The sequence below is a fragment of the Cuculus canorus genome, chromosome 5 (assembly GCF_017976375.1).
Source record: "Cuculus canorus isolate bCucCan1 chromosome 5, bCucCan1.pri, whole genome shotgun sequence".
NCBI classification, from domain to species: domain Eukaryota; kingdom Metazoa; phylum Chordata; class Aves; order Cuculiformes; family Cuculidae; genus Cuculus; species Cuculus canorus.
In genome coordinates this window covers 19,517,109-19,544,883 of record NC_071405.1, presented here as the reverse complement: position 1 = coordinate 19,544,883, position 27,775 = coordinate 19,517,109, and the positions used below count along the sequence as shown (strand labels likewise).

The window sequence follows — 27,775 nt, the reverse complement described above, 5'->3', positions numbered from 1 at the left end:
TTAGCATCTACTTCCAGTATCATCATTAGAATAGTATCTTTTGACTTGCACTGATATCAGTGTGAGAAAAGAGGTTCAAATAAGTGACATCAGACCACTCTAAAGGTACTTTCAGACATGACAAAGGATAGGCTAGGGAAAAAGGAAATGGAGAATATATTATCTCTCAATTGATTCGCTGTATGCAAACCCACGTCCTTACCAGATTGTGTCTATGATGCTTTGAGATATTATAGCTCAGTTTGCTTGCATTCTTCTGCAAGAATTTGGTTCTGCGTTGTCATGGCAGGTACGTAATCATTAACTGGATCCTGAATGCTTGTAAGAATCTGACCCATCCCTCGGCTGATTCTCGGTCCATAATAGTCGCTGCTGTTTTTCACTGAGATTGTCTGACCTCTGTATACTTGAGCCTGATGCTCACATACACCAAACTTACTTAGCAAGATAAACACATCTCTTCGGAAAGCTTTGGTGAAAATAGCGTAAAGAAAGGGGTTGGCACAAGAATTGAGTGGGTAGAAGAGTACAAGCAAAATCTTGGAATTGGTGACAGTTATCAATGGTTTGTTCATAATGGCAGATAAAGCATGGAAAGAAATGGGAGCCATGCACAGAAAGTCAGTGAAAATCAACACAGCCATTCGCTTTGCAATTTTGGTGTCTTTGTCCCCTGACTTGTACTGAGGGTTTCGCACAGTTACATAGATTTTTATGTAGCAGGCACAAATGATGACAAAAGCAAGAATGTTACATATTAAAACGAAGACAACATAAGCTTCAGCCACTGGTGTTTCAGTGTCCATAGGCAAGCAGATGCTGACCTTGCTATAGCTACTGACTCCAACCAGTGGCAAAAGGGCAAGAAGAAAGCATGAGAGCCACCCTCCCAGCATGATAACCAAGGCATGTCGGAGGCGAATCTTTCGATCTGGGCGCATGGCGAAAGTAATGGCATACCAGCGCTCCAGGGTGATCACAGTCAGTGTGTATACGGAAAGCTCACTAGCAAATACCGTGAAAAAGCCAGCTGTGTTACAACCAGGCCCAGTCTGCCACTCTATAGCATGGTTATAATATTCTGACCTGGTGTGGAGATCCACTGAAGCAATCAGAAGGAGGTATAATCCCATGCAAAAATCGGCGAAAGCCAAGTTACACATCAGAAAACGTGGTACAGTCAATTTATAATGGCTGGTGAGAAGGATGAAAAGGACAAAAACGTTACCTAAGATGGCCAGCAGATTCACAAACCACACCACAATCCTCAGAAATTGATATCCCATTATATCCTCACAGGGATTAAACTCATCAGGCTCTGGTGTGCATATTACATCTTCATTGGCTCCACAGACAGGATAGTCATAATGACTGTCAAAGGTCTGGGTGTCTTGCATTTGAGGGTTCTTGAGCTCTTGGCCAAACCCAAGATTTCCTTCTCCGTGCTCTTCAAAAAAAAAGGAATAATGGGAATTTTCATGAAAATTTGTGAACTTGGTGTTTTTGTCATACACAGTATCGGTGTGGTCTGTGTATTCTTCTGCATAATCTTTATAAAATGGACCTTCAAGAGCTCCGACTGATCTTCTCTTACGAAAGATGTGACTGCCACTCTGGTTACATATCAGGTACTCCAGGATTCTGAAAGAGTAGAGGGGGAAATGACTGCTGGCATTTGCAGTCTGACAGGAGTACAGTGAGTAAACAAAGAGAACACTTCAAAAGCAAATCACCATGAATGAAAACGTAGCTATGAAAATGTAATCAGATATATTTTGTTAACAGAATGTGTAGTGAACAATAAGCTTGAATATTTCCAGGTTTTTAAACTATATTTTTCCTTTCTCTATTGCAGTTGGCTATCCCCAGTAGTAATTTGGATAGTTCAGCATCTATAAGCCCTCTTCCTTCTTGGGATCTCAGTAGGTAACAAGGCTTTTATCTACTGTTTATACCTTCTTAAATAATACACACAGTATTACTTTCCTTTTTTTTTCATTTTTGCTCACAAATCAATTTCTCCCAGAAGTTCTATAATTTTAACTTCTGCACTGTGTGTTTTCTGTAGGTGCTTTACAGCTAATTAGCAGTGTAGTAGTTGGGACTCCTGCCATCTGTATTTGTAGTCAAAAATTGTTCATACTTTTTACTAGAAAAAAAATTACAATTTGGCATCAAAATTTTTATCACTGTCATCCACTGTCACAACCTTCAGCATTTCTTAATTCTAGGTGTGTAGAATTTGAGATTACTTACAGTTTGATGTTGCATACAATTCAGTGAGAAATTTTTCACCTTGAGACATGCAAATATGTGTTTCTTTCAGTCATTAGAATGTGCTGAGTTCTTTCTGCGCATTCTTCCTGTCCAGGTTTCGAACCTCTTCACTGCTGCTTTATTTCAGTCCTCACTTACCCAGTCCATTGTAATTGTGAATATTATTGTTTTGTGAGTTTGATATTGAATATAACTTATATACTTATCTCTGCATATTTTTAACATAATATGCAAACCAGCCACAAATGCTGCAGTACTGAAGACTGGGGCTGTCTTCCTACATCAGGCGCTAGCGTGGATAAGAATCCTCTAAATCTTATAAAACTTTGGTGACATTTACAATGGATTTGCATTCTGCAGTGAAATTCTGCTGCTAATCACAGTAAGTCATCCCCCTTCCCTCCCTTCTCCCAGCAGATGAGTTGTTGTGTTGTATTAGTACATACATATTTTTTTTCTTTCCAAAAGCTCTCCACACCTGTTCTGATGAAAGGCTATAAATCCTGCCAAAATGGAATTTGAAATAATCTGTCTACAAGGTTATTACAGAATAATTTGTTATAAGCTCTTCAGTCAGAAAATATGAGACATGAGGCTATAACCCTTCCAAAGCGTCTTTTTCCATGCCTTCCTACAGCACGTTCAGTGTTAAAGCATGTTACTGTTTTAATTTTTTTCCCCTTTATTTCTGAGCTCAATAGAAGAAGGAGCTGTTGGAAAAAGTTCTACAAATTGTTATATTAGAATTTTTTCTTCTGTCAGTTTGAAATTGTAATCTGTTTCAAATAACGTTCTCTGTACCTAGAAAAAATGGTCACAAAAGTGCCAATAGATGTAATTTTATATTAACACTAAAACATTGTCTTCACTTACATACTTTAAAATTGAATGTAAATTGGTGAAACTCACCCTCTGGATTTTTTCCAGCTCTTGAAAGCACAGCAATGACTTGGATAAGATAGGTCAGCTCGCATTAGCTGAAGAAATATCTTTACAGATGGTAATTTCTTCAAAGTCCATGTATGTTTGGCCATTAGTTCTTTAAGATTTTCCAGTCCCTTGGCTGGGAGGTTAACAATGGCTGTTCTGGAGACATCCCTAGGTAAAGGAAGACAAAGACAAACGTCAGAATATCCAGCGACTGGATGAGATTTTTTTCCAGATTCTCACAGGAACTTAAGAGTTTCATAGAATTCTACAGCAAAAATCAAATCCAAAGGAGGTGGGGACTTCAAATCACTTTGCGAGGTTCTGATACCATTCAAATTGAAGCAGGATATGAATTCCTCCTGTGATTTTTCTGTGCTTTAAAACTCTTGTCTTTAATGTCTTATAGTACAGAATATGGATGATAAAGAAATACCAGGACTTCTGAAATTACACCTTTTAAAGACAAACAGATACAAATGCATCCGCAAAAAGAAAGTTTTTAAAGTTCCTTAAAGAAATCACATCTTCCATTGGAAGAGCTGTATTCCTTTAGCCCTCTTTAGACTAATTTTAAAATACTGGGGTACTTTAATAGAAAGCATTGTGATTACTAAAACAATGGTCTTTGTAAGTTGAAATTAAAATCTTCTGTCTCAGCCCATAGTGAAACTCTGAGAAAATTAGTATTGTTTGCTGCTTTCTGTTTCTCTGGCACTGAGTCCATCTCAGTAGATCACGGAGGGGGTAGATTTTCTTTAGAACTACCAAGTGAACGTCTTCTGGTCCTGCTAGTGTTTTCTACACATTTTTTTCCTTTGTCTCAAAACCTCTTATGCTGACACCTGACATCACATATTTTCTCGGAGTTATACTCTTTAAAGAAGTAAACTTGTAAAAAAGGCTCTAGCGTAGGAACATTGTTTGAGCATTTTCATCACAAACACTAATAATAAATAATTCACCTTTTTTCTATGCATTATTCCCCAGGAGTACAGTTCTTATACCTCTAGAAGTCTTCCCCCTGGCTGGTTTCTTGCACACAAGAAAATGATTACTAATTTTATGCTTTAAACAAATTGCTTTTAAAACACTTGGGTTTGGTCTGCTTTATTTTTTTTCTTTTGATTTGCTTGTATTTGTGTTTAAATTGAGTTAGAAATTGCTTACCCTTTGTGTAGGAGGTTTAGGGTTTTTTTACTTCTAATAACTTCTTTATTATACATATTTGAATATGTCACAACTAGTGATTTGAATCACAGACTTTTTTATTCTTCTGAAGTCCTTTTTGATACCAACTATGTGTTTCTACTGAGCCCCTGAATTGGGTCTTAGGAGATTCCGGATGCTGCCTGCTATAATTTTATCTTTTAAAGAATCACAGCTTAGTCCAGCTTCCAGATCATTAAGTTTGACCTTCCTGCTTAAAGCAAGGTCACCTACAGCAGGTTGCTCAGAGCTGTGTCCTGTTGACTTCTTAATATCTCCAGGACTGGAGAGTTCAAAGCCCCTGCAGACGTGTTCCAGCATTTGACCACCCTCACAGCAAAGGAGCTTTTTCATACGTTCAAATGAACTTTCATTTCAGTTTGTGACTGTGGCCTCTTGTCACGTCAGTAGACACTTCTGAGCAGACCCTGGATTTGTTTTGCGGAATCAAACCCTATAACCCAAAATGAGTTATAAAGCAGGTATGTTTATTGCCAGTGCTTGGGTGGAAGGAGGTTCTCCTCCTAGCTTGCACACCGTATAATTTAACAAGCAGCTACTTATGGTGTAAAGACATGCATAGTTATAAGTGCCTACTACATATTCATAACCTTTCTCTGCTTCGTATTATAATTAGTGCTGGAAAGTTCGCTCCAGTCTTGTGCCTGCATAGTGCCTCCTGGTGGTCGTGGGCCGGGGTCTTAAGGATGAAGTAAGAAGTCTCCCTCAGGATGAGGAGAAGTTTTTCCCTTAAATTGTGTACAAGCACAGTCTCTTCTGGTTGTTTTCCAGCTTTCTGCATTCCAACGCCCACTTATCAGTAAACTTCTGCTAGCTGGCTCCTTTATTATCAATTTCCAAGGTCTTCAAGGCGCCAAGCTCTAATGAATACTCCCAGCCCCCCTTGTCTGCTTTCGCTCATCAGATTCCCTTGACTCTTCTGCAGACTAACCGATTTCCACCTATCTCAGCCTATTATTGTATCACAGAAGCTCCTGTCCCTTAATTAACTCAGTGGCCAGCTCCTAATTGTTTTTCACAAATTTCCTCATTTTACAGAGCTGTCCTTCTGAAGCAAAACATCTTGGTAATCTAGATCTTGGACTAGATCTTACCAAGACAAGGCTGGCCTTTCAGCAACCCCCATTGGTCTCCATCAGGTCCTCATGGTGGTGGCAGCTGCCTACAGGAAGGGAACATGGTTAAATGCTGTGTGAAGGGAGGTGTTATGGTTTTTTTGGAAGGGAAGTGACACTTCTCAAACTCCTGTGAGTTCTTTGAAGATGTTCTGGCACAAGGATGATCCTGTTTGTACAGAGAATTAGGATTTCTGAAAAGCCATAACAAAATCAGATACCAAAGGCTGTTGAGGTAACTCGGCTGTTATGTCACAAAGGGAATGGCTTTTCTAGATTAATTAAAAAAAAAAAAAGAGTGAGGGAAATGCGGGAGAACAGATGCCCGGGAAAAGCTTTCCTACATCAATTTAAAAAAAAATAAGAGGGTGAGGGGAAAGTCTGAAAGAAAGATATTTTCACCATCAGAGTGGTGAGGCACTGGCACAGGTTGCCCAGGGAGGTTGTGGATGCCCCATCCCTGGAGGTGTTCAAGGCCAGGTTGGATGGGGCCTTGGGCAGCCTGATCTAGTGGGATGTCCCTGCCCATGGCAGGGGGGTTGGAACTGGATGATCTTTAAAGTCCCTTCCAACCCAAACTATACTATGATACTATGATATCTTCAGTGAGAAGGAAGAGCTTGGAAGAATTAGTTATAAGACTATGTAATTTCTGTTCTATCTTACTCAATCCTTTGAAGTCTCTTATGTATGTGTATTTGGGATGTATTTAGGCAGTTAGGTGCCGCAGTTTTTATTTTCGGAACCTCTGTTCATCCATGGGCCATATTAAGCAACACAGCTTTGAAGTTTGAAAGTTCCCGAAATCTGCAGTTTCTGAAGTCCCTAAACTGATGGTATGGTGTCTGCCACCGAGAGGTCTTGTGACCTCTCTGTACCACTGCTACTGCAAATGGAAAAGCCTCCTGGGGGTCTGATGGTGATTTGTTTTCCCATAGAAGATAACTTCTTAGTTACCCTATCTAGGCCCACACATTGTTGGCAGCAAAATGTGTGTCAACCAACCAGAGGAAAGTGTGGGATTGATAGGGATTTGTTTTTACTTGACATATCCAGTTTTGACAATTATTTATTCAGATTCACAATCTACTTCAAGCAGCACAGCAGCTGTCTTCAAACTAGAATGCATGGGATTGAAAAGGTTTTAAATAATAATTACTGGTCTTCAGAGCAACATGAATCCCCAGGCAGCTGGAGTTTGCCAGCCTATAGTATCTGTATCTGCTCATACAGAAGATACATTTTCCTAAATTTCTGTTCTGTATCATTGTGTGATCAGTCTTGATTTTGGGCTGCTCAGAAAAATGGGAACTGAGTGCACTTAAATCACTCTCATTAATATCCAATAATATTGATAACATAAGATGTTATTTAAACACAGTGATGTTTACATTGCACAGAAGAGTGTGTTGCTACTACTGCTAAGCTATAGCTGGCTCACTTAGACAAACACCAGAGGATGGGTAAGGGGTCTGATAGATTTGTCAAGAGGATCTGTCTCAAATTGAACTGACTATAAAAAAGGTTCCTCAAAGACTTCCTTGTGCCTACTGAGCCTGGCAGGAACAGAACTGAACCTTTTAAGGTAGAACCCCTTCTTAGATCAGGAAATGATGCTGTAGAGAGCACTTCTGCTTTCTGAAGATATTTAATTACATATATCTTGTGCAACCGTTAGTAATGTTTTGAATTTGGATTGTATGTTTTGCAAAACTAACTGAACAACAAACCTGATTATATTTTTGTTGAACTGCAATGAACATGTGTTCTAGATGGCAGCTCTTGATGCAGTTGGTAAATTGGGTCCACTGAATTCTACTCAAGATTTCATTTTCAGGTGTAGAGCAGTGTACTGTCATTGTACCATTAAAATAGTTTTCTAACGGGAGCGATCTAGATATACATCCACAAACAAGTCAGTATAAAGCAGTGACAAAGGAATTAGAATTACTGGCACCACTTCGCCTCTATTCAGTGATCACCCTCCCTGCTCCCTCCGCTATTGTAAACTGCAATTTTTTTTAAAAAAAATGCCTAACCTTTTAACACCTACTTAAATATACCATCTAATTAGATTGTCTGAGAGCATGGCCAAACTCTCACAACATACATATAGCCAGGCACAATTCTTTATAGTTAAATTTTCCTCACTGATTTTGTTTAAAGCCAAAATGGAAGGAAATTAACCCTATAGGGTAGATTCAAGGTCAATGTTTCAACCTTTACGTTGCTGATGAAAATCCTGATCAGAAAATAAAACCATAAATGCAAAAAAACCTGTAAATGCTAGAACTGTGAGGCAGACATTCCATCAACTATAAATTCTTATCTCACTTCAAGAGTGCATAAAGTGTTCTCCAGAGACTGTTAGTTCTGCCAGCTTGGTGGGGAGGCAAGACACAGTCACTTTGAGCTCTGTAAATGTTGTTCTTTTTTTTTTTTTTCTCTCCGTACTGCTCCCAAGGTAAGCAATGCCATTTATCATCTAGCAATCATTTTTCATAGAGTTAATTTTCAGTATTTTAAGTGGAACTTTCTTTTTGAGGAAGAGCCAATATCCACAAATTCCCATGCCAGCTAACAACAACTTGATGCCTGAAACAAAAATGACTTCACAAATTATTTATTAAGATAAGCCAAGTAATTTACACTGCCCAGGAGGAATATAAAAAGGCCGTATTGGTCAGACTTCTCAAGCTTTTATGCAAGTTAACAAGTCTCTAGTCCCTATGTAATGACCTCATTAATACTAGTCTTGATGGTATAGTGGGAGGTATGTGACAAAGCACCAATTGCAAGCACATTTCTGTTTCCTGTGGGAGATGTTATTGGCCACTGAGATGACACAACAATAAATAGTAGGGTTCTACTCAATTTTCATTCATTTTGACTTCAGCCTTCTTAAGGCAGTGCATATGTACAATTTTCAGAAACTGTTTTGTTCCTTTTAAAATAGAGCTGCCAGACTTGAAGCAAGAAGGCTGTGAAGCCAAATTTACATGAGAAAGAAGAAAAGACAGCACCAGAAGTAACTTTATTCTATATAAAATTATGCTTTCATCTCTGTTTCAATTTCTATTTTCTTTTCAGGTGTGCTACTAGAGTCCTTAATTTGTATTACAATTGTACTACAATTGCACAGTCATATGACAGATTGTAGCACAGAGTCTTTCAGAAGAAAAATTAATAGGAACAGTATTTCTGATGTAAGATACAAGCATTTCTTATATCAGCACAGTTTTTGTTGCTGATATTCTTTTTGTAAACATGCCATTCCCATCCCTGCTGCTAATAATGGTTGGGAAAAAAGTGCAACCTAAAATAGTATTATTTTCAAAGCTTTCTCTGCTTCATTTTCTCCTACTCACAATAGAGTTGGTCCACTGTGTACTCCAAGAAACGCATCGTCACTGATAACTTCCAGGTATTTGTTCTTGTGCAGATAGCTGCAGAAACAAACAAAACACAGTGATTCAGAAATAGTTATCCCTAGGTTAAAGATCTTCCGTTTACTTGCCTAAACACATTTACAGAAAAAATACATATAAGGGCCACCCTATCCCAACAACATATAGAAGCATAATGTTACTTCATTTTCTATGTACCCAAGGAACAAAATACAAGTTTGCCATTTTTAAAATAAATTAAATTCCTTACCAAATAATGAATAAATTAGTAAAATAAATTAACTTGTCTCCAAATTATTTTTCTCTCTCTGTCATACACACACTGACACATGCAAATGCATGTAAATGTAAATAGATTGTTTTGCTTTCATCAGAATGAGGGAAGGAGAATTACATGGCACTTACTGGAACACATCATAAACAAACATGAAAATAATTCCCTCCTTACTTTGAGTTTGATAATAAAAGTTTTAAATGGATTAAAATCTCTATAGCCTAGTAGAGGCTCCCATATGCAGGTCAACAGTTAAGAATTAAGTTTTATTATAAGAAGAGCAAGAGAGGGAGTGAGGAGGAAGATAAATTTGAAGAAAAAAATATAAAACTTACATTAAAAAAAAAATCTAAAGTCTTGGGAAATGTGAATGTTTTCCTGAGTAGCCAACACTTTCCTGAAATATGGAACGCTGCAAATTTCTCCTATCACTACATGATTGATGTAATCAAGGATAAATATTAATTACCATCCCTCTGGAAACTGGCATGTAAGAATCTGTGCATTCAGGAAGAAGAAGATTTTCAGAGTTGAGTTAAAGGTGCATATTAAAGACAGGCACCACAAGGCAACTGAACACTCAAAAAAATGAACATAACCCAAGTAACCAATGTTAAATTCAGTTCTGTATTTTTAGATTTAAGAGTGACTGATCTAGAATGAATCTTGATTATTTTTTTTAGTTGGATTCCAGTTTACAGTGGTCTGAAACAGCGGTTTTAGAAACTTATAAATGCATAGATTATAATTGCAGGTAATTCAGTGAAGTTCCAAATTGCTTTAGAGAGGCTATGCGTTTCTGTCTAAGACTTTTGTTCTCAATGTCCCAATGGAATTTATGGGTTTTGTGGAAAGATTTGGGAGAAATAATGGGCTTCCATAGTTCCACAGTTGCAGGTGTACAAAGAGAAAGTATAAATTGAAAAACCTGCAGGAACAGCAGAAGCACAGGCATCCTGCTTTTTGGCCAGAGTCACAGTGGACGTTTGTCACTGAGCACATTTTATGACATTCTGTGAAGAGCTGATATATACAGAACATGATGAAATACAAAAATAAGTGTTATTTTTATACATTCAGCACAAGATTGTGTGTATTAATTAGGTATATTTAACACAGAGTTAGATTTAAAATGTGGGTTTGGAACAATTATCCAGCTAAAAAGCAATTCACGCAATGAGAACGTTCATTTCCTTGATGAGATGGTTCCTCCCGGTTAGCCAGGAGGGAGCAGGACTGCAGTTGCAAGAAGCTAGAGCTCCTGAACACACAGACAGGAATATGCTGAACTATCTGAGCAATGAAAAGAGACTGAAGATTAGATTGTGATATAGATATACGCATATGTACATGTGTGTGTGCGTACATGTCAATGTTATTATGATAATTCTTTCCCTAAGACACCAATTAAAACCTAGGTGATGTTTTTACTCAGTTCAATCAACATCTGTCACAATGTTTACAAAAAAAGAGCTTGCAGGCATTGAACCTAATCATGCTTTTTAATTTAATTTAGATGGAAATTAAAATCTTGTGATGAGATTTATCAAATATTGTAGTCCCTGGAGGAGGATGGTGGAGCATCTAACTGTCTTGACTGAGGGGCACTACATAAGAAAGGAGATAAAACAGTTCAAGCATTTTGTTTTTGTAGTCTGATGAGAAAGGACCTGTAGGAGACATTTGAACAAAGGCAGCAAAGGGAATGGTACAGCTGCAGGGCTGTGCTTTGGGGAAGAAAAGCAATGAATCCATTAAGAAGGAGAACACAGAAAAATGCCAAGGAAAGCTGTCAGTGGGAACGTATGTTCTCCTTGACAAAATGATAGCAAAACTATCAATGGAATAAAGGCCCTGAAGGATCATTGTGCCTAGGCAGAAGATACTATAGGACCTGTGACTACTCCATTTATAAATTTTATCAGTTTTCTGTTTAGTGGGAAAGGTAAAGTCTAATGGCTCCAGTAGCAAACCACAGATTAAAGCATGAGGCTGCAGTCCAGGAACAACCAAGGGTCCACAGACTGCAATATTATAGGTAGCTCAGGTCAGGCAGAAGCAGGAAGAAGAACTCAAAGTTATATGACAGCAGTGGGTTACCCAGGCCCAACAACTCCAAGTGTCAGGACTGCTTGACGTTTCACCAACAAGAGCACAAGGCTAGCAGAAGTATTGTAATGCAAGAACAAAGAAAAAGAACGAAGAAAAATGACTGCAGATGATGACCATAAAGTGTTGCTCAAGAGAAGATGATGTGGTCCTCAGTCCAACTAAAGGACAGAAATTTTGCAAGGATTGCAGACACACACTGCCCTGTGGAGATCATGTTTCACAGGGTCAATAAAAGCAGAGAAAATTCCCAATGATGAGATCAGCAGCAAAAGAGAAACAGGAGAAAACCAATGATATTGCCCAAGTGAAGCCACGTGACATTGCTCAGAATTTAGCCATAATTATCTTAAAAAGAGGAATTTCACAAAATGTCAGTAATGGTAAGATGCCAAGACCAGATACATTAAAGAAATTAAATTAAATTAAAGCAGAAAGAATTTGATACTACTGATGCGGGCAGTAATACCTTAAGCAGGGAAGGACATTTGATACTGTAACTATTACAAACATTTTAAAGGTAGCTTCTGATGTAGCTAGGAGGCAAAAATACAACAGAAAGGCTGTCACAAAAGATTTCAGAATGTCCACGAAGCTGCTGCAAGCTGTGCCCATTGTGCCAATTAGTGGCAAGGATACAAACATCAAACCTTTCCTAACTCTAAGTTGTGTAACAAAACCACCAGATGGTGGCTGTGAGATAACTGAATTGACTCAGAAAAGTGCAGATGACCACTATTTTATCTTTATGCTGGAAGAGCATTGCAGATAGCTGAACTAGGGTTTAGCTGTAAAAGTAATAAAACCAGAGCAATTGTTTCTTGGTGTGGAAAAAATTCAAGTAAAGATTTTAATCCTGTCCTGGTTGAAGTCATGGTCAAATTTTCCAACATTCACTGGATATAAGCTTATATTAATCATCATAGTGAGAAATGAGAAGTAAAGGCACATCGGCTGGGTTACACAACACAAAGTTTTAGGGAGCCAAGCCAGAGTAACGCTTCTGGCATGTTATTCATTGGACATTACCAATGCCTTAAGCCTTTTTTCTTACAGTGGAAAATGGCTTACTTCATCTTCTCGGTTATTGTTGTTTGAAATAAGCTTTCATTCTTTATACATATATATGGTATTGCCTGATCTGAGAACTGACTTTCATATTCTGTAAATGACAACTTTTGTTGTGAGTTTTTGCTTCAGTTTGCAAATTCCCTCATGGTTTTGTCTGCAAATCTAATACTAAAATTAAAACCAGAGCAAGACCTAAAAATTAATCCAAGATTTCAACATCTAAGTTGGAGTTGTGAAGGACACAAAAACCTGCTGACATAATAAAACCTGTCTGCTTTAGTAACTGGACATTATTATACAATCACATAACTCCTTGTCCAATTTTAAATATTTTCCCCCAATATTTGAATACCATAGTGAGTGATAAACCTGAAATATAATAGTTTACATAGATGTTAAAAATCTTCAAACTTCAAATACAAATGTTCATATCTTCAAATAGAAACAGCCAGATGGAGACTTTAGGAAGTTCATAAACATGTGTTACCAAGGAGGGGCTGCAGCATTAGTTGCCAGTTTTCACAGAGATGAGTCAGGAGCATCAGAATGTACAATTTCCTGATGCTAATTGGTTTCAGTTGTTAAGCCCTTTTATTTTGGTAGATAACTCTTTTAAATGGAAAGAATAAGACTTTGGCAAATATTAATTTGACAAAGAAAGTATGGCCAGCATAACTTCCCCTGAGAGTGCCTTTAATCCTGCATTACTGACAGCTAAATGGTATAGAATGTCATTTTGGTACACTGCAGAAAAGAAAACATTGGTACGTATGTGTCTAAACAAACGTTGGAAGTCCTAGAAATCACACGGGTGAAATGGAATATTTGTCCTCAGTGGGGACACTATAATAATAATAATTTTGGAAAGTCGGTGGAAAGCAATCAGATAGACATGAATGCCAGTGTGCCAAGTACGCAGGAGATCTGGAGTAGTAAAAGCTGAAAGTGGAGTGGGATATGCTGATGGTTTCACAGTGCTATAAGTAAAAGAAGGGGCTTTGTGTGGTTTTTTTAATTTTTTTTTTTAATCAAATCAGATCAGTGAGCTAATTATGCCAATGACTGAGTCTCTATGGACTCAAGATCCAGGGGTAAATGGGGAAAATACTGCATTAAGACTCAGCCCCATCAGAAAACAACAGGACTGCAGTGTGCTGAGCAGGATCTTCTGAGAATATAAAAGAGCAATAGGGTATTTCAGCTGCTATGTAAGACAGGGCAATGCCATGTCAGGGTATGACAGAGATACTGAGCATTCAGACATTATTAATATTGCTTCATAAAGCAACAGGTTAGAGAGTCGGCAGGAGGTAAAGCAGCTTTTAATTTCAGCTTCAGCAGCATGCATTCTCTGTTTCAAAATGTTACAGTCTGATCTCTGTTTTATAAGAGCTACCACCAAGTATTGATATTCAGTAAACCTGTGGGACCAAAAAGGTTGAAGTTACCTTAGCTTACCATAGCTGTAGTTTCCAAAAAGGAGAAAAAAAAAATATATATGAGAAAAAATCATTACAAAATAAAACCATGAAAGTTAAATTATTGAGGGCATTCTGTTATTTCTTTAGGGATACCATTTTGGAGATACAGAGGAAATGTGAAAAGCATGAGATCATAAAAAAAAGAACCCTGAACATTCAAAATATTAAAAAATCTTCAACTGAAATGAAAAACTGAAAAATGCTGAAAGGTCTGAAGATATTTTTATAAAGTATCTTCTTTTTAACAAAAGCGTATTTCCTTCTGCGGGTAAAGGATATGAATGAAAAATGCTGACAATCTACTTCAGCTAACTAACATACAGTTCTAACTACCTTTCTTTTTTCAGTGCAAAAGATTTCTATTTCTCCTCTTCTACAGCCCAAGGTCATTCATGCCATCACCCATAGTGTAGCTGGAGATGCCTTTCTTAGTGTTTTTTTTTTTTAAGCTGGATTATTTCACTGATTAGGTTTTATTGCAGTTCCACAATCTTAGCAGCACAAGGAGTGAGGGAATAAGATAGGAGGAAAAGGAAGGTTTTGCAAATTTTCGTCCAAAGGATCACTTGGATAAAAAACAAGTAAAGTTATCAAAGTTCTTAGTTGGCTTATGGAATTATGTACTATTTGGTAGTATCTGCTTTCTTTCAGCTTCTCATTTTAAAATAAGGCAGCAGAGCTTAACAAACAGGGAGGAAAAAATATTGCTGCTATAGTATTAAATGGTGTCTGGACATGGAACATGTTAACATATATGTCAGTGTGTTCCAAAGTATATTTATCCTTTCAGAGTTTATTTTTGTACTTAGATTTTGAGATTGCACACTTCCATTTCAGTAATTTAAACAGCTCTGTATAATCTCATTACAAATATATTTTGCCACTCACTGGAAATATGTTTTTTAAAAAAACTTCTTTCCTCATCATTTTCCTTACAGAAATAAACACTGGTGCAGAAGTACCAATTTGCAGAAGTCTGCAGTAGTGACGCAGTTCATGGACCTTAATGATGTATTAGAATGAGGGATTCAAGTTTCAGATGAATGCTGTTCAGTAAAAGTGCCATTTGGCCCTTCATTCCTGATTTGTTACTTCCCTACCTTTATAAAACATATTCAGCAATACTTTGCTATAAAACACAGATTCTTCTTGGAGAAGATTTTTTAGGTAGGGCCATCATTCAGTATGATAATGGAAACCATTGATGCACAGTTCCACACCTAAATATGCATCAGTTGTTTTGACCTCCTTGAATTACATCAGTCTTTCAGTACTGTAGGAATGGTAGAAAGGCACACTGCATGGTAGAAAATAGCCTCCGAGACTCCCAAAATGTCTTCTGGCTTATGGACGAACATGGAGTCTTTGATTGATTTGTCAAAAATGAGATAGTTTTTGATTGTTTTCCCTTTTTTATTTGCTTTCCTCCTTGCGGTCATCATTCAAAACCCATTAAAATTTCTTTCTCTCACTCTTTTTCTTAGTTTCTTTTCACTTCTAGTTTCCTCAAGTCTAAAAGGTCTCAGATCAGACCCAGAGGAAAGCAGATACTTTCTGCAGTGTACAGTGGTAGATAAGCAGGAGTTTCCTCATATCCTATTGGTAGCCACTAAAGAGAGAAGAGCAGCACCTCCCACGCCGCTGGCCCCCCCCGGAGGAATTTGTAGACTGCGGTGAGGTCAACCCTCAGTATTTTCTTCTCTAAACTGAACAAACCAAGTGATGTCAGCTACTCCTTATAAGTTAAGGCATTTCACCATCTTGATTGCCCTCCTCCGGACACACTCTTGATAGTTCGATGTCCTCTTGATATTGATGCATCCAAAATGGCACACAGTACTTAGGGTGGGTCCATACCAGCGCAGTGTTGACAGGGACAAGCACCTCCCTCAGCAGGCTAGCTATGCTGTGCTTGATGCACCCCAGGACACGGCTGACCCTTTTGTCTGCCAGGGCATGCTGTTGACTCATACTCAACTTGCCATCAACCGAAATCCCCAGGTCCCTTTCCACAGGATTGCTCTCCAGACCCTTATCTCCCAGTTTGTATGTATAACCAGGATTACCCTCTTCCAGGTGTAGAATATAGCACTTGCTCTTGCTAAATGTCTTACAGTTGGTGATTTCCCAGTTTTTTAGTCTATCCAGATCTCTCTGTAAAGGACGCTACCCTCAAGGCCTTAAAGAATACTGAAATACCCTTAAAGAACAACAATGACAAACTTTTTCTGTAGGTAAGCAAGCAATATCTGCAGAACCTTGTGTGTCTTTCTGTTTCTCTACTTTCACCCAGTCCAATAAAGCAGATGTTTAAGACTCCTGATCTTCTAAAACTCCCGATCTTCTAAAACTATCTTATTCACTTAATTTTTAATTATAAGGAAAATTTCAAAGAGGCCAGAAACAATAGTACGTGCACACTATCAGAGAAGCAAAAATAAAAATTCCTACAAAATCATCTCCAAACTGTGTTTCATCAAAATGTAAGGAATGGAAGAGCCAAGCAGTTCATATATTGGCTAAGGCTTAGAAAGGTTTTAAGTACTGCATATAGCTTAGAGGGATTCAGTTAAGACACCGGATTAATTCTGCCATATTTTACATCTTGTAGTTTCTTTGAGCACTAGTACAAACATGATGTCATCATGAAAAATTTCCTTTCTCATATGAAAGTTCAAAGTAACTGATGTAATAGTAATATGAGCAAAGTAAGACCTATTCCAGATCTTAAGTTTAACTCAAACATTTTCAAAATATAAGAAGTCTAGCTAGCTGTTAAGCAATGAAAGGCAGTTTGGAAAGATTAAGATGATGTGAAGGGTGCCTTTATAGAATTCTTATAGAATTCTTATAGAATTCTGTAAGAATTTAAAATACTGAAAATAATCATATCTATCCCTCTACCTTCTGATTAGTTTAAGAACTCACCATGAAGACATCTCTTTACTCATAAGATTGTAGCTAGACTCTTCAGTCAAGCTTCTACAGGACTAGAGTAAGCTCTACCAAAGGGAATGGAGCCTCTGGAATTGAGATTTGTTATGTGTTAATGATTGCAACAGAAGATTTTGGGTATGGTGTAAAAAGGATATTCACTCACGAAGTATTAGTCTTCCAGAAACTAGAGTAAGAAGGGAAAGCTGAAATGGTTGCTTCATGCTTTTGAGATGTCCATCTCTCATTTCTAGTGCAACTGACTGGTTCCTCTGAATTGTTTCTGACACCTTACACAACTCTTTTTTTTGGCAGAGAAGAGATCTCTGTGAAAGGTGTGCTACCATTACCAGTACTACACTTACTTACTCAACTAAACTGTCTTGTAAGCAAAACAGCATACTTATCTTCCAAATTGTCTTAGACATTTACTGATCAAAAGAAATTTTATGTAGCTTCAAACCAGAACAAAATTCACATTGGAATTATCTCACACCAATATCTTTATTGCTGGCTGAAATTAATATACTTTATTTTTTTTATCCTCTAATAATTAGAATAAGATATGTATTTGAGACTCTCTAACACGAAGAGAATTGTTATGTAATCTTTTTTCCGAAATAAGAGAATGATCTGCTACTTACATAGCATCCAGATTTGTCCCATTGAAAGCATGGCCTTGGATGCTGGTAAAACCATTATTGTAGAGCTTGCTGCAAGAAAAAAAAAAAAAAAAGAGTGTATTTTGGATTGCTTCAATACCTGAATACCTAACATCTTAGGTATATTTTTTCTTGGCAACAGCACATTGATGGATGGGTTATTTTCAATCTCTTGAAGAGGCAGCAATTACAGTGCAAGGTCAAACAAATGCCCATCAGCATTCTTGAATGTAGCTAAATCAAGAATACTACATGGCAGGTTTTCCATCTTTTACTTCTTTTTGTACTAGAGTTAGAACCAGACTAAAACACTTTACAATAACTTTTGAAACCCTCAAACTAAAAACAAGGGAACAAAATTCCTCTAATACTTATCAAGGAAGGCTAAAGTAAAAATACCTAGCAAAATAGGTATGATTTTATTATCAATAGAATTAATTCTTTTGATCCCTTAGAGCAAAAGGATTTTTTTTAGAATGTGTTTAGAACTCCTTCTTTTGCATTCTAGGGCTCTTCCCCCTAGTTCAGGTCATAACTCATTACCCCTTGTATTTTCTATATTATTTTTTCCATTAGGATCATATAAAAGCAAAATCCCTTTGGCCAAGCCAGTTAAAAGAAAAGCGACCGGCCTGATTCAAATTCCTGTCAAAGTAAAGGATTTATGCAAACTAGATTATGGATACTACCTGTCTATACTGTTGCAAACAACTACAGAGTAGGACAGGGATTTTTTTTAAACGTTATACCATATGCCTGAGAGAGTTAATAGCCTTGTGACATAAACTGGAAGAACTTACAGAGTTAGAGATTCATTACAAAGCCCATGGAAAGCATTTGCAGGCACTGAAGTCATTAAAGGATTATCTGCAATTTCACTGAAAAAGGAGACAAAACATCACAATCAAAATTTGCCCAACAGAGCTTCTCCAGAGTAGTTTTATGATTAATAATTCTCTGCCTTGATAATAAATAAAAGTGTAGAATAACTTGTTTAGTTGCATCTAAGGCCAGAAGATACATGTGGGATGTTTAAAAATAGTGCATGTTCCATCATCCAGTAAGTGAGCTTGTGAGGTAGATGGGCTTTATAGTTCTGGTGAAGTGTGCCAATCTGTGTTATTACAGTAATTAACAGCACAGACAGGTCTCTTGTCTCATAATCCAGAGGATTAGCGAAGTAAATAATATTGCAATGTAACTTCAGCCAGTCCAAGTGATTTTAGTGATCTAACCTACTGATCTAACCTTCTTCTCAATTCTTGTCCAAATGAGTGTTTCATTGTCTGTCATTTCCTTTCGTTGCTTCCACTCTGTAGTCTTGAAAAATATTATGTATTTTCAGTCACTCTGCTGTGACTAAAAGGGCAAAGAAAAACTAAGGAGATTTACTAAACTGGAAAAAGGAGAGAAGGAAAAAACTGCTAGGAACAAATGGCAGAACAAAGTGTCTGATCATCTTCTTCCAGCTTTTTCCTGAACTCTGTCAGGGTCTGGAAACCAAAATATTCTGTAAATTTTTATTTTCTTCAGTCTGTGGATTCGCTGTGGTCTAATAAGGTCAGATCCTAATGTCCATGGGTCTAGAAGTCCTAACAATTGCCTACGTGACAGGAACAATTTCATTGATTTTCTGTGTTATATCTGTGCATATATATATATGCTAACACTGAATGGTACTACAACCATTTTAATTCCAAGTGATTTTCACCAATAGGTCGTTTCCACCGTGTTATTTTTGTTTGACGTTTTTCAAATTGGTTCACTTTTGTAAACAAAAGTTTACTTGTAAGTTGTTTGACTTCAAAGGCCAACAGAGATATAATGAATGTTTTTTTCTCCAGCTATACCTTAGTCATCTTCTAGAAAGCAGTTATTCTTCAAGAGCAGGTATTTATCATGATGAAAGAAACATAAAGGCTACGTTTCATTCAAAAACAATGTTTAGAAATACCTTTCTTGAAAGTGCAGGTCATCTCTTTAAAAAAAATGTTTAGTCTATAAGACCCAAATTTATTTTTTGTTAGTCATCTTTATAAAAATTTTCAAGGTATAAGTAAAATAGTATTTTGCTATCTGTCACTTGGAATGTCATTGAGTTGGTTAGAAGCAAGGACATAGATTGGTGTATAAACTGCCTTTGTTTCATTTTTGGTTCTTTCTACTCAGTAAGTACAGTGTTTAATTGGCAATCTAGCAGAGCTTAATCTAAGCTGAAATCCTGAAAGTTCCTGAAATCCTTTAAAGATAATAGTGGGAGATGTCCCTGCCCTCATTTATATTTATATTCTTTTTCTCCAAGAAATTATTCTGTGTGGGGTCCACAGCGGGCTGAGGACCCCTGATTAATGCACCCGGAAGGAGATCATGGGACGGGAAGTGGGCAGACAATATAGGACCATGCATGAAAGTAGCACTATCCATTCACAGATTGTTTATGTATAAGCTAATCCAATCATGCGGAGACGCGTGTGTTAATCAAGGGTATAAGAGGCGCGCGTAAGATCAAGCACCGGCCGGTCAGCCCTGTAACATCAATAAAGAAACTTGCTTCCACATCACCGTGTCGTGTCTCAACAGTGACAATTCTGTAGTTTGCTTCAAGCCATATTAAAATTAGAGGGGGAAGAGGGTGTCTTTAAATCAGTCAAAGTAAATGGGTTCTAAGGTGTGAGAAAGGAAGAGGGTCTTAGTGTTATCTAGGAACGTCTAATGTGAACAACCTCAACTAAACTAGTAAAGCTTGCTAGTAGGAAAAGTCTTTCCAGCTGAGCACTTTAGTTAAGGAGAGATGGCTCCATGTAGGAAGTATAGCTTAGAAGTAGGCAATTGTCAGTCCTGGTGCTTTGGTCTTTCAGTGGAACTATATACTTAATGTGACCCTACAAGTAAGGCAGGGGAAGGGCATTCAGGCAAAGTGTGTGTTCATAGAAGCTTCTGTTGTCAATCTAAGAAAGCATACATTTTGTTCAGTTACTGCAAAAAAAGGCTGAGTGAGAGAAGGGAGATCAGCTGTCCTCTCTCTTCAAGACACGTTGTCCCAACCTGAGCTGACCTCACTTCTAAATCTGTCACGAAACCAAGACGCTCCTGGTCTAGTGACTTAAAAGATCTACTTTATTTCTCAGCTTTGGTGATTTGCTTTTAAGCTCATTCTCTATTTTCTTTCTTTCTATTAAAATATTAATTGTGTGAAGCAACATAACTTGGATAAAATCAGTCTTCAACAAAATTTTCCTGAAAATGTGAGCCCAGCCAACACTGAGCTTTTTAAATGTGTAATGATAAAAAACTGCTCTCAAGACTGTTCAGTTCTCCTGCTCTTGAGTGTTCTTCACTCAGTGTGGGGGGTCAGAAGAAAGAAGGCAGATGGCCAGTGAAGGTTTCAACAACACAGGAACTTAATGAAGAGCAGTATCAGAAAATGTGCTCACCATGCCAGTACAAATTTGTGAGAAGAATGTTGACAGGATGAAGTCATGTTAGCAGGTTTATGTTAGATCATGCCCTGTGTGTCACGCTATTCTGACTTCAGATTAATTCAGGTATTGCATAGCCATTACAAACACAAAACCGAAATAAAATTAAAAGGCTTATATAAGTTGTGTATCATGTGCTTTATCTAATTCAAGAGAAATGTGCTGGTCTTTCATACCTCTCATCCAGGTCACATATATAGTGCTAGGTGACCTGGCATTTTCCAGATTTGGGACTAATGATCATTGAAATATAGATTGAGAAAAAAATGCCTTGTCTGACTTGTTTGGTATTTTTCTCCAAAACATAAAAATTCACTGTATGATTTCTTGGCATCTGAGGATGTCAGTATTCCAACCAGCTGTGAAGACAGGTACTTACAGTAAAAAGTTCACATCAGATGAGTAAATTTTGGTGAGGTCTGGAAATGTTTTGAGTCCAGTATTAAAAATACCACTGAAAGAGAGAAGAAACAGAAAGGATTACATGTATGGGATCACTGAAAAACAACAAACAATGAATTTAAAGCATTCAACAGTGCAGGACAGTTATTTCATCCTCTCTATAGTCAATCAATTAACTTATAATCAACTGTCCAAAACATAAGGATGCAAGAACAATTTAAATAAAAACAAAATACTACATATATGATAAATTATAGAATCTAAAAAATGGGAACATAGAAAAATAAGACAGCTAAGCAGATCTGCAGAGGGAAGTAGCCTATGAGGTGGATGGTTAGAAAAGAAATTATAACTCTGGATTCACTTGAGAGATTAAGGCTGCTTCAAACAATAGTCTGGACCTCCAAACCCTCTGTCTCTCATTGAGACTAAGAGCTGTTGAAATAGCTCTAAAAATGGAAACTGTGAATATAGTTAATGTCCCTTATTTATGATATCCCATAGATTGGAAATAACTCAAGGAAACAGATTTATCAGTTTTTAATACTATTCTTCTGAAACAAAATTATTTTGACTATTTCCTTTTAATTGCTTTCAGATCTATAGGAAATATGTGGAAACATCTTTGCTCCTCGCTGCTACCCCCATCACGCATGCCCCTCCTCCTCTTAAAGTCTTCCAATGGCAAAATTACTGATGAATTTGTGAACACATTTTCCTTCCTCACAAAACCAGCCAAAGTTCCAACTCCTGCCCTAGCTGGCTTTCTGTCATTAAAATAAAACAACAGCGAAAGCATTGTGATCATTTCCAAAATTAAAAAGAAAAAAAAACTGCTATAGTATAAAAAGTCATCTGTGACGCTTAAGTGCCAGCTTGCTACAGGTGCTAAATACTTACAGGTATTTCAGTAGTGGGAGGTTCTTAAAGGCATCTGGATCTATGTAATCCAAGTTTCTAAGATTTCGAATTTCACTGTAAAAACATTGATCATTAATATTTAATTAGTTATGATAACAGAAATCAGCAATGTTAAAATGACATTTCAGGGACCTCATTCCTGCAATGAGCTTTTGTATTGGCCAGCACTGGCTCAAGAACACTATGCATTCTGAGCAATCTTACAATGATGAATTATCAACCGGAGAATGAATGAATTATCAACCGGAGAATGAAGTCCTAGAGACTGGCTAGTTTACACAAGGAGGGAAGAAATGCCTGAGATTTGATTATGGTTCTTCAGTCTGCATTGTCTTACAGTCAAAGCAATTACCTGTGGTAATGGCTATTACTTTGAACAAGGTGGCAATTTTGTCTCTGTAATGTTAAGTAAAAAGAAGAAAAGTTAAGCAAAACTTTCGGTATTGATGTTTAACAATAATCCTATCAACTTGCAGCTATCTGTTTAGCTTATAATTTTATGTCCTATTTTTCTGATTACTTCCTTCACAGCCCCAACAGTGTTTTGTATCATTTTTTCTGTCTCTTTTACAGAACTCATCAGTGGATCCAAAAGATGGCTCAGGTCACATAAATTAATTCTTAAATTAATTCTGAGACTTGAAATGGACACACCATTCATATATAGTCATGTACAGCAGCAGGAGGATAGTGTCCCTTTTTGCTTTATACAGATGCAAAATGTGATATAGACTTCATTCCTTACACCTTCTGCAGTTATGTCTTTAAATATTTCTACACAGGTGACAGCCTGGTCTGCAGATGGGTTTTCAGGCTACACGTGTTAAAGAACTACACTTGAAATTCAGTCTGACACTGATCATGCCTATGGCCACGCTCAGTGTTTTCAGTAGGTGTATGTGGTGCAGCTGCTGCCCCTCCAGCTATCGTAATCATTACCCGGCATCAGGACTCCTCCTCATTTTTCTGAAATATTTGTCTCTGACCTTAATGCAAATTTCCTCAATCTTTCTCATTCCTCTCTCTTTCAGCAGATTTCTTCCTTTTCTATCTATGATGACAGTCAGCAGTTTGGCTGCACCACCTGTGCCCACCCCTATCACATGCACCCCTTTCCTCTCCTGGCCCCTTTACTGTCTCCAGAAGGGGACAGCTCTCTTTTTGGTACGTTTGCTTCAATTTCTATACCTTAAACCAGCTCTGGACACTGGTCTTACAACTTTACCGGAACAAGCCCCAGCCTTTCTTAACAGAGAAACCATATAGAAAGAACAGTGCTAGCCTTCCTCCTGAGACTAGCTGGGGACTAGGCGGGTGACAGAGGCACTTCTTGCTACTTCTATAGAGAAATTTGATGAAGACAAGTATAGCCAGCATGGTGTTGCAGGTTGTGTATGTAACGTGCCAAGCCCTAAGAGTGCCAAGCGACTATATAGTCACTATAGGTATCAGGAAGTTAAGTTGAAAGGATACCTCTGCCAATGGAATTATTTTTAAAGGATAAATATAATCCAGACAAGTTGTCTAAGAAATAAAAGTGGGAGAAAAGACGTGACAGTAGATGAATCAGTAAGTAGATACAGGTAACAAGGCTTCAGCCTCTCTATATACCCTCGTGCTGAGAACACAATTCTGTTAAACCTCTCAGATATTCTACTTTTATTCTGTTTACTCCAGCATTGCAGGGACACAAGGATTTACCTTTTACTTGCATGTCAAACTGATGTAATTCGTAGCTATACTATTGCTGTTACAGTGCTGTATTCAAATATACTTCATCTCTCTTAGCTACTTTGAACAATATTGTTTACTTAAAAGAAATCTTCTCAGTGTCAGTCTCTTGCTTCTCTCAACTTATTTTATTAGTTACATAGCAGTCACTCTCCCAACAGTGGAATTTGCTCCATAAACCTTAACTGACATGTTTTTTCCATCACTGACTACATTTAAAATGCAGGAGTCATGAGCATCCTGGCCAGATATTCTTTTGTTGTGGACCAAACGTACTCCAGGGAAAGACAGTCTTCAGAAAAACCTTCAGCCTGGAAATGGATAATGGATTGGAGTACCATAGAGCACCATGGCTTCTTGCTATTCATATTATTCTGTGTAAATGATTTGGATCAGGGTACTGAAAGTAAGAATTTCAAATCTGCAGATGGTACTAAAATTGGAAGCACAAAATAATGCAATCAGATTCCATCTAATCTTGATTTTTTTAGTAACTGGGCCATGAGATAGCATGTGCTGTTTAATAAAGGCAAATGAAAAACTAATTAATCTGGGAATAAAAGATTTAAAGCTGCCAGATGAGACCATTGGCACACTAATCAAGGAAAAACTTAAATAATGTGAGTAAGGAAATCAATATGATTCAACGGAAAGTTGGGGAAAGGTTTATGTCCCTGCTGTTTTATTTCCTTGAATTAGTAATGCTGGGATTAGGAAGGAAGTATGCTTTAATATATAATATATTTATATTTGCATTTCATCCTACACTTTGTATTACAGATGTTTCGTAAAGCCCAAAAGAAGAAAATGGCCCTGTGTGGTAGGCACCTCATAATTCAACAGCAGACAGCCAGTTGCTTAGAAGTCTCTAGTCAAAGTAGATCAGAAAGGGAACGAGAAGATTATGAAGATGTAAAAGGTGATCTGATCAAAGTGAATGTTATGCTTAGGAAAATAGCAGAAGAAAAATCCAATTTTCCCTATTTGTATCACAGTCAAACGTGTCTGTTGCACTTTATGGGCTGAATATGTGGCCTCTCATCTCATATGCATGAAAAAGAGAAGGATCTTCAAATTCAGTTCCATTCATGAAATGTGCTGCTCTTCTTTTTTTGCACACTAAATATCTTTAATCTCAGAGTACTAGAAGGAATCCTCCCCTAAAATCACAGTTTTAAAGGATATCTATAGCTCCATCAATATGGGAACCTATGAAGTTAAGTCCATAAGGAGAAAAGATATTTGAATAATTCTGATCTCATCAGTTAACAGGATAGTGAGACACAAAGTGGATTTCACAATTTCCGTTACATTAATCAGTCATAAGAAATATACTCAAAGGTGCATAAATGTTATATAATAGCAGTTTTCAAATTCTAATCAAAAGACTGCTATGGTGTAAGGATTATTTCCAAAGGAGTCAAAAAACTATGAAAAGCAAGTTCGTTATCAGTAGATACTTTAGGCAGAGTTTGCACTTTTATCAGCAAGCTTTTCCCAATTGGTGAATTGAAAAGTTTGAAACACTCTGATTTAGAAATTTAAAGTTCCTTTGAAAAGCAGCTCTAGGAAAGCTATTAGCAGTTTTAGCTGCCTAAAATGCAGATAAAGCCAAAGAGTACACTTGAAAATGTCTAGTAGGCTAGCTCCCAGGTATCTAAGTGTCTATGAGAGCTGATTTTAAGTGACTTCTGAAATGGAACTTTGACACACTCAATAAATATAACTTAATAGCATACAGTGCTTAAATTCTGCATCCAACAGCAATGTAACAATTCTGAGTCCTTCTGGGAATGACATGTTTTGAAGATATAATAAAACCTAAGATTGCTAATAGGCATCTTTGTTGACCATTGATGCAGAGAGGCAAAAGGTGCCCTGAACAAAAACTTCACTTTGTAGTGCTAACTAAATTTTATTAGAGATGTTCATAGGAAAGAAGGACGCTTGGCCACCTTTGTGCCCAGGTGGCCAAGAAGGCCAATGGCATCTTGCCTTGTATCAGAAATGGCATGGCCAGCAGGTCCAGGGAGATTATTCTGTCCCTGTACTTGACACTGTTGAGACCACACCTTGAATTCTGTGTTCAGTTCTGGGCCCCTCGCTACAAGAAGGATGTTGAGGCTCTGGAGCGTGTCCAGAGAAGAGAAACAAAGCTGCTGAAGGGGTTGGAGAACAAGTCTTACGAGGAGAGGCTGAGGGAACTGGGGTTGTTTACCTTGAGAGGAGGAGGCTGAGGGGAGACCTTATTGCTCTCTACAACTACCTGAAAAGAGGTTGTAGAGAGGAGGGAGCTGGCCTCTTCTCCCAAGTGACAGGGGACAGGACAAGGGAGAATGGCCTCAAGCTCCACCAGGAGAGGTTCAGACTGGACATCAGAAAAAAAAATTTCACAGAAAGGGTCATCAGGCACTGGCAGAGGCTGCCCAGGGTGGTGGTGGAGTCACCATCCCTGGAAGTATTTAAAAGACAGGTAGATGAGGGGCTCAGGGACATGGTTTAGTGGCAGATAGCAACGGTTGGACTCGATGACCCAAGAGGTCTTTTCCAACCTGGTGATTCTATGATTCTGTGCTGCTACATACCTACAAGACAGCAGAATAATTTGTGGTATATTTACTTTACGAACTATTTAGCTTCTGCTTTATTTTTGAAAGTATATAAAACAATTAAGAATTGGCTTATTTGTGCTTTAAGGACAATTGTTTTAAATTTTGTTTCTGGCCCTCAGACTACTAATTAGAAATGTACTAGGTTCCCAACAAAACCACCACCTGACTGTCCATGAACAGCAACTCAGTTTTGCTTTTTGAAGAAAATATTTTTTAAAAAATAACACCTCAAGTTCAGTTGTGCAGAGAGAGTCAATTGATGATATAGGGTCCTGTGTCAAGACCTACAAATAACTATGAACTTATGTCTGGTTACAAAGATATCCAGGTCAGCAACTTGAGTCTTTGAGTTTTAAATCAGCCTTTTTTTTTTTTTTTTCTTGTAATGACTTGGGACTCCTCTCTATCTTCTTAGACTTTACTTGCCTATAGTTTCCTTGTCTTCGCTCATTTTTATATATACTACCATATTTTATTCTCTCCCTGCAGCCAAACTATCCACGCTATTTCATCTGCATGTACCTGTCAAGCCTTGCATTGTTAGCACTATAAAACTATCTTGAACTCCCAACAGCCTACTCCCTACCTACAGACTGTAGCTTTTAACAAGATTTTTCTACACTGCACTTGTCTCAGTGTCCTGGAATACCCAACAGGTATACAGCAGTCCCCCCAAATCTCTTCAGCCTCCCTCTTCAGTTGCTTCTCAGACATTTCCATTAAATCCCCTTTCCTTTCTGCAGCACCATATCCCACGACCTGGCTCCACGAGCTGTCCGAGAAGAGAAGCGCAGACCTGGCCCAGAGGCTGGTGGAGCTGCCCTACTCCTTGGGAGGCCACCTCTCCAGCTCACTGCAGAGATGAGGAGCAGTAACCAACCAGTTATCCAAATGATGTTCCATACTTGAGAGAAAGCCACTTGAACCTCTGGCTCTATTCCCAAATGCTGAGAGGGCTTTTCATGTGGTTGTATAAGAGGAAGAGCTTTTGGAGTGAGGTGAAAGGGAGAAGGAAGAGATCAGAGGAGAGTGAGCAGAGACACAGAGAAGGGCAAAAAAAAAAGAGTGATTTTTTTTCTGGGGTTCCTTCCACAGGAATGTGTCCTGAGAAACAATGACCTAATTATAAAAGCTCTGCATTTA

The 27,775-nt window shown here is 37.8% G+C and overlaps 1 protein-coding gene across 3 annotated transcripts in view; it reads right to left on the bottom strand.

The window, feature by feature from the left end:
- Nucleotides 1–230: 230 nt before the first annotated feature.
- Nucleotides 231–27,775, bottom strand: part of TSHR (thyroid stimulating hormone receptor) — a 57,587-nt gene continuing 30,042 nt past the window's right edge. For all 3 annotated transcript variants that reach the window (XM_009561311.2, XM_009561312.2, XM_009561313.2), the window contains 7 exons: nucleotides 22,269–22,343; nucleotides 21,346–21,420; nucleotides 18,288–18,365; nucleotides 17,470–17,538; nucleotides 8,918–8,995; nucleotides 3,187–3,375; nucleotides 231–1,641 (listed from right to left, as the gene is read on the bottom strand). In XM_009561311.2, the coding sequence (XP_009559606.1) occupies nucleotides 231–1,641; nucleotides 3,187–3,375; nucleotides 8,918–8,995; nucleotides 17,470–17,538; nucleotides 18,288–18,365; nucleotides 21,346–21,420; nucleotides 22,269–22,343 (1,975 nt within the window). The remainder of the gene's footprint in view (nucleotides 1,642–3,186; nucleotides 3,376–8,917; nucleotides 8,996–17,469; nucleotides 17,539–18,287; nucleotides 18,366–21,345; nucleotides 21,421–22,268; nucleotides 22,344–27,775) is intronic.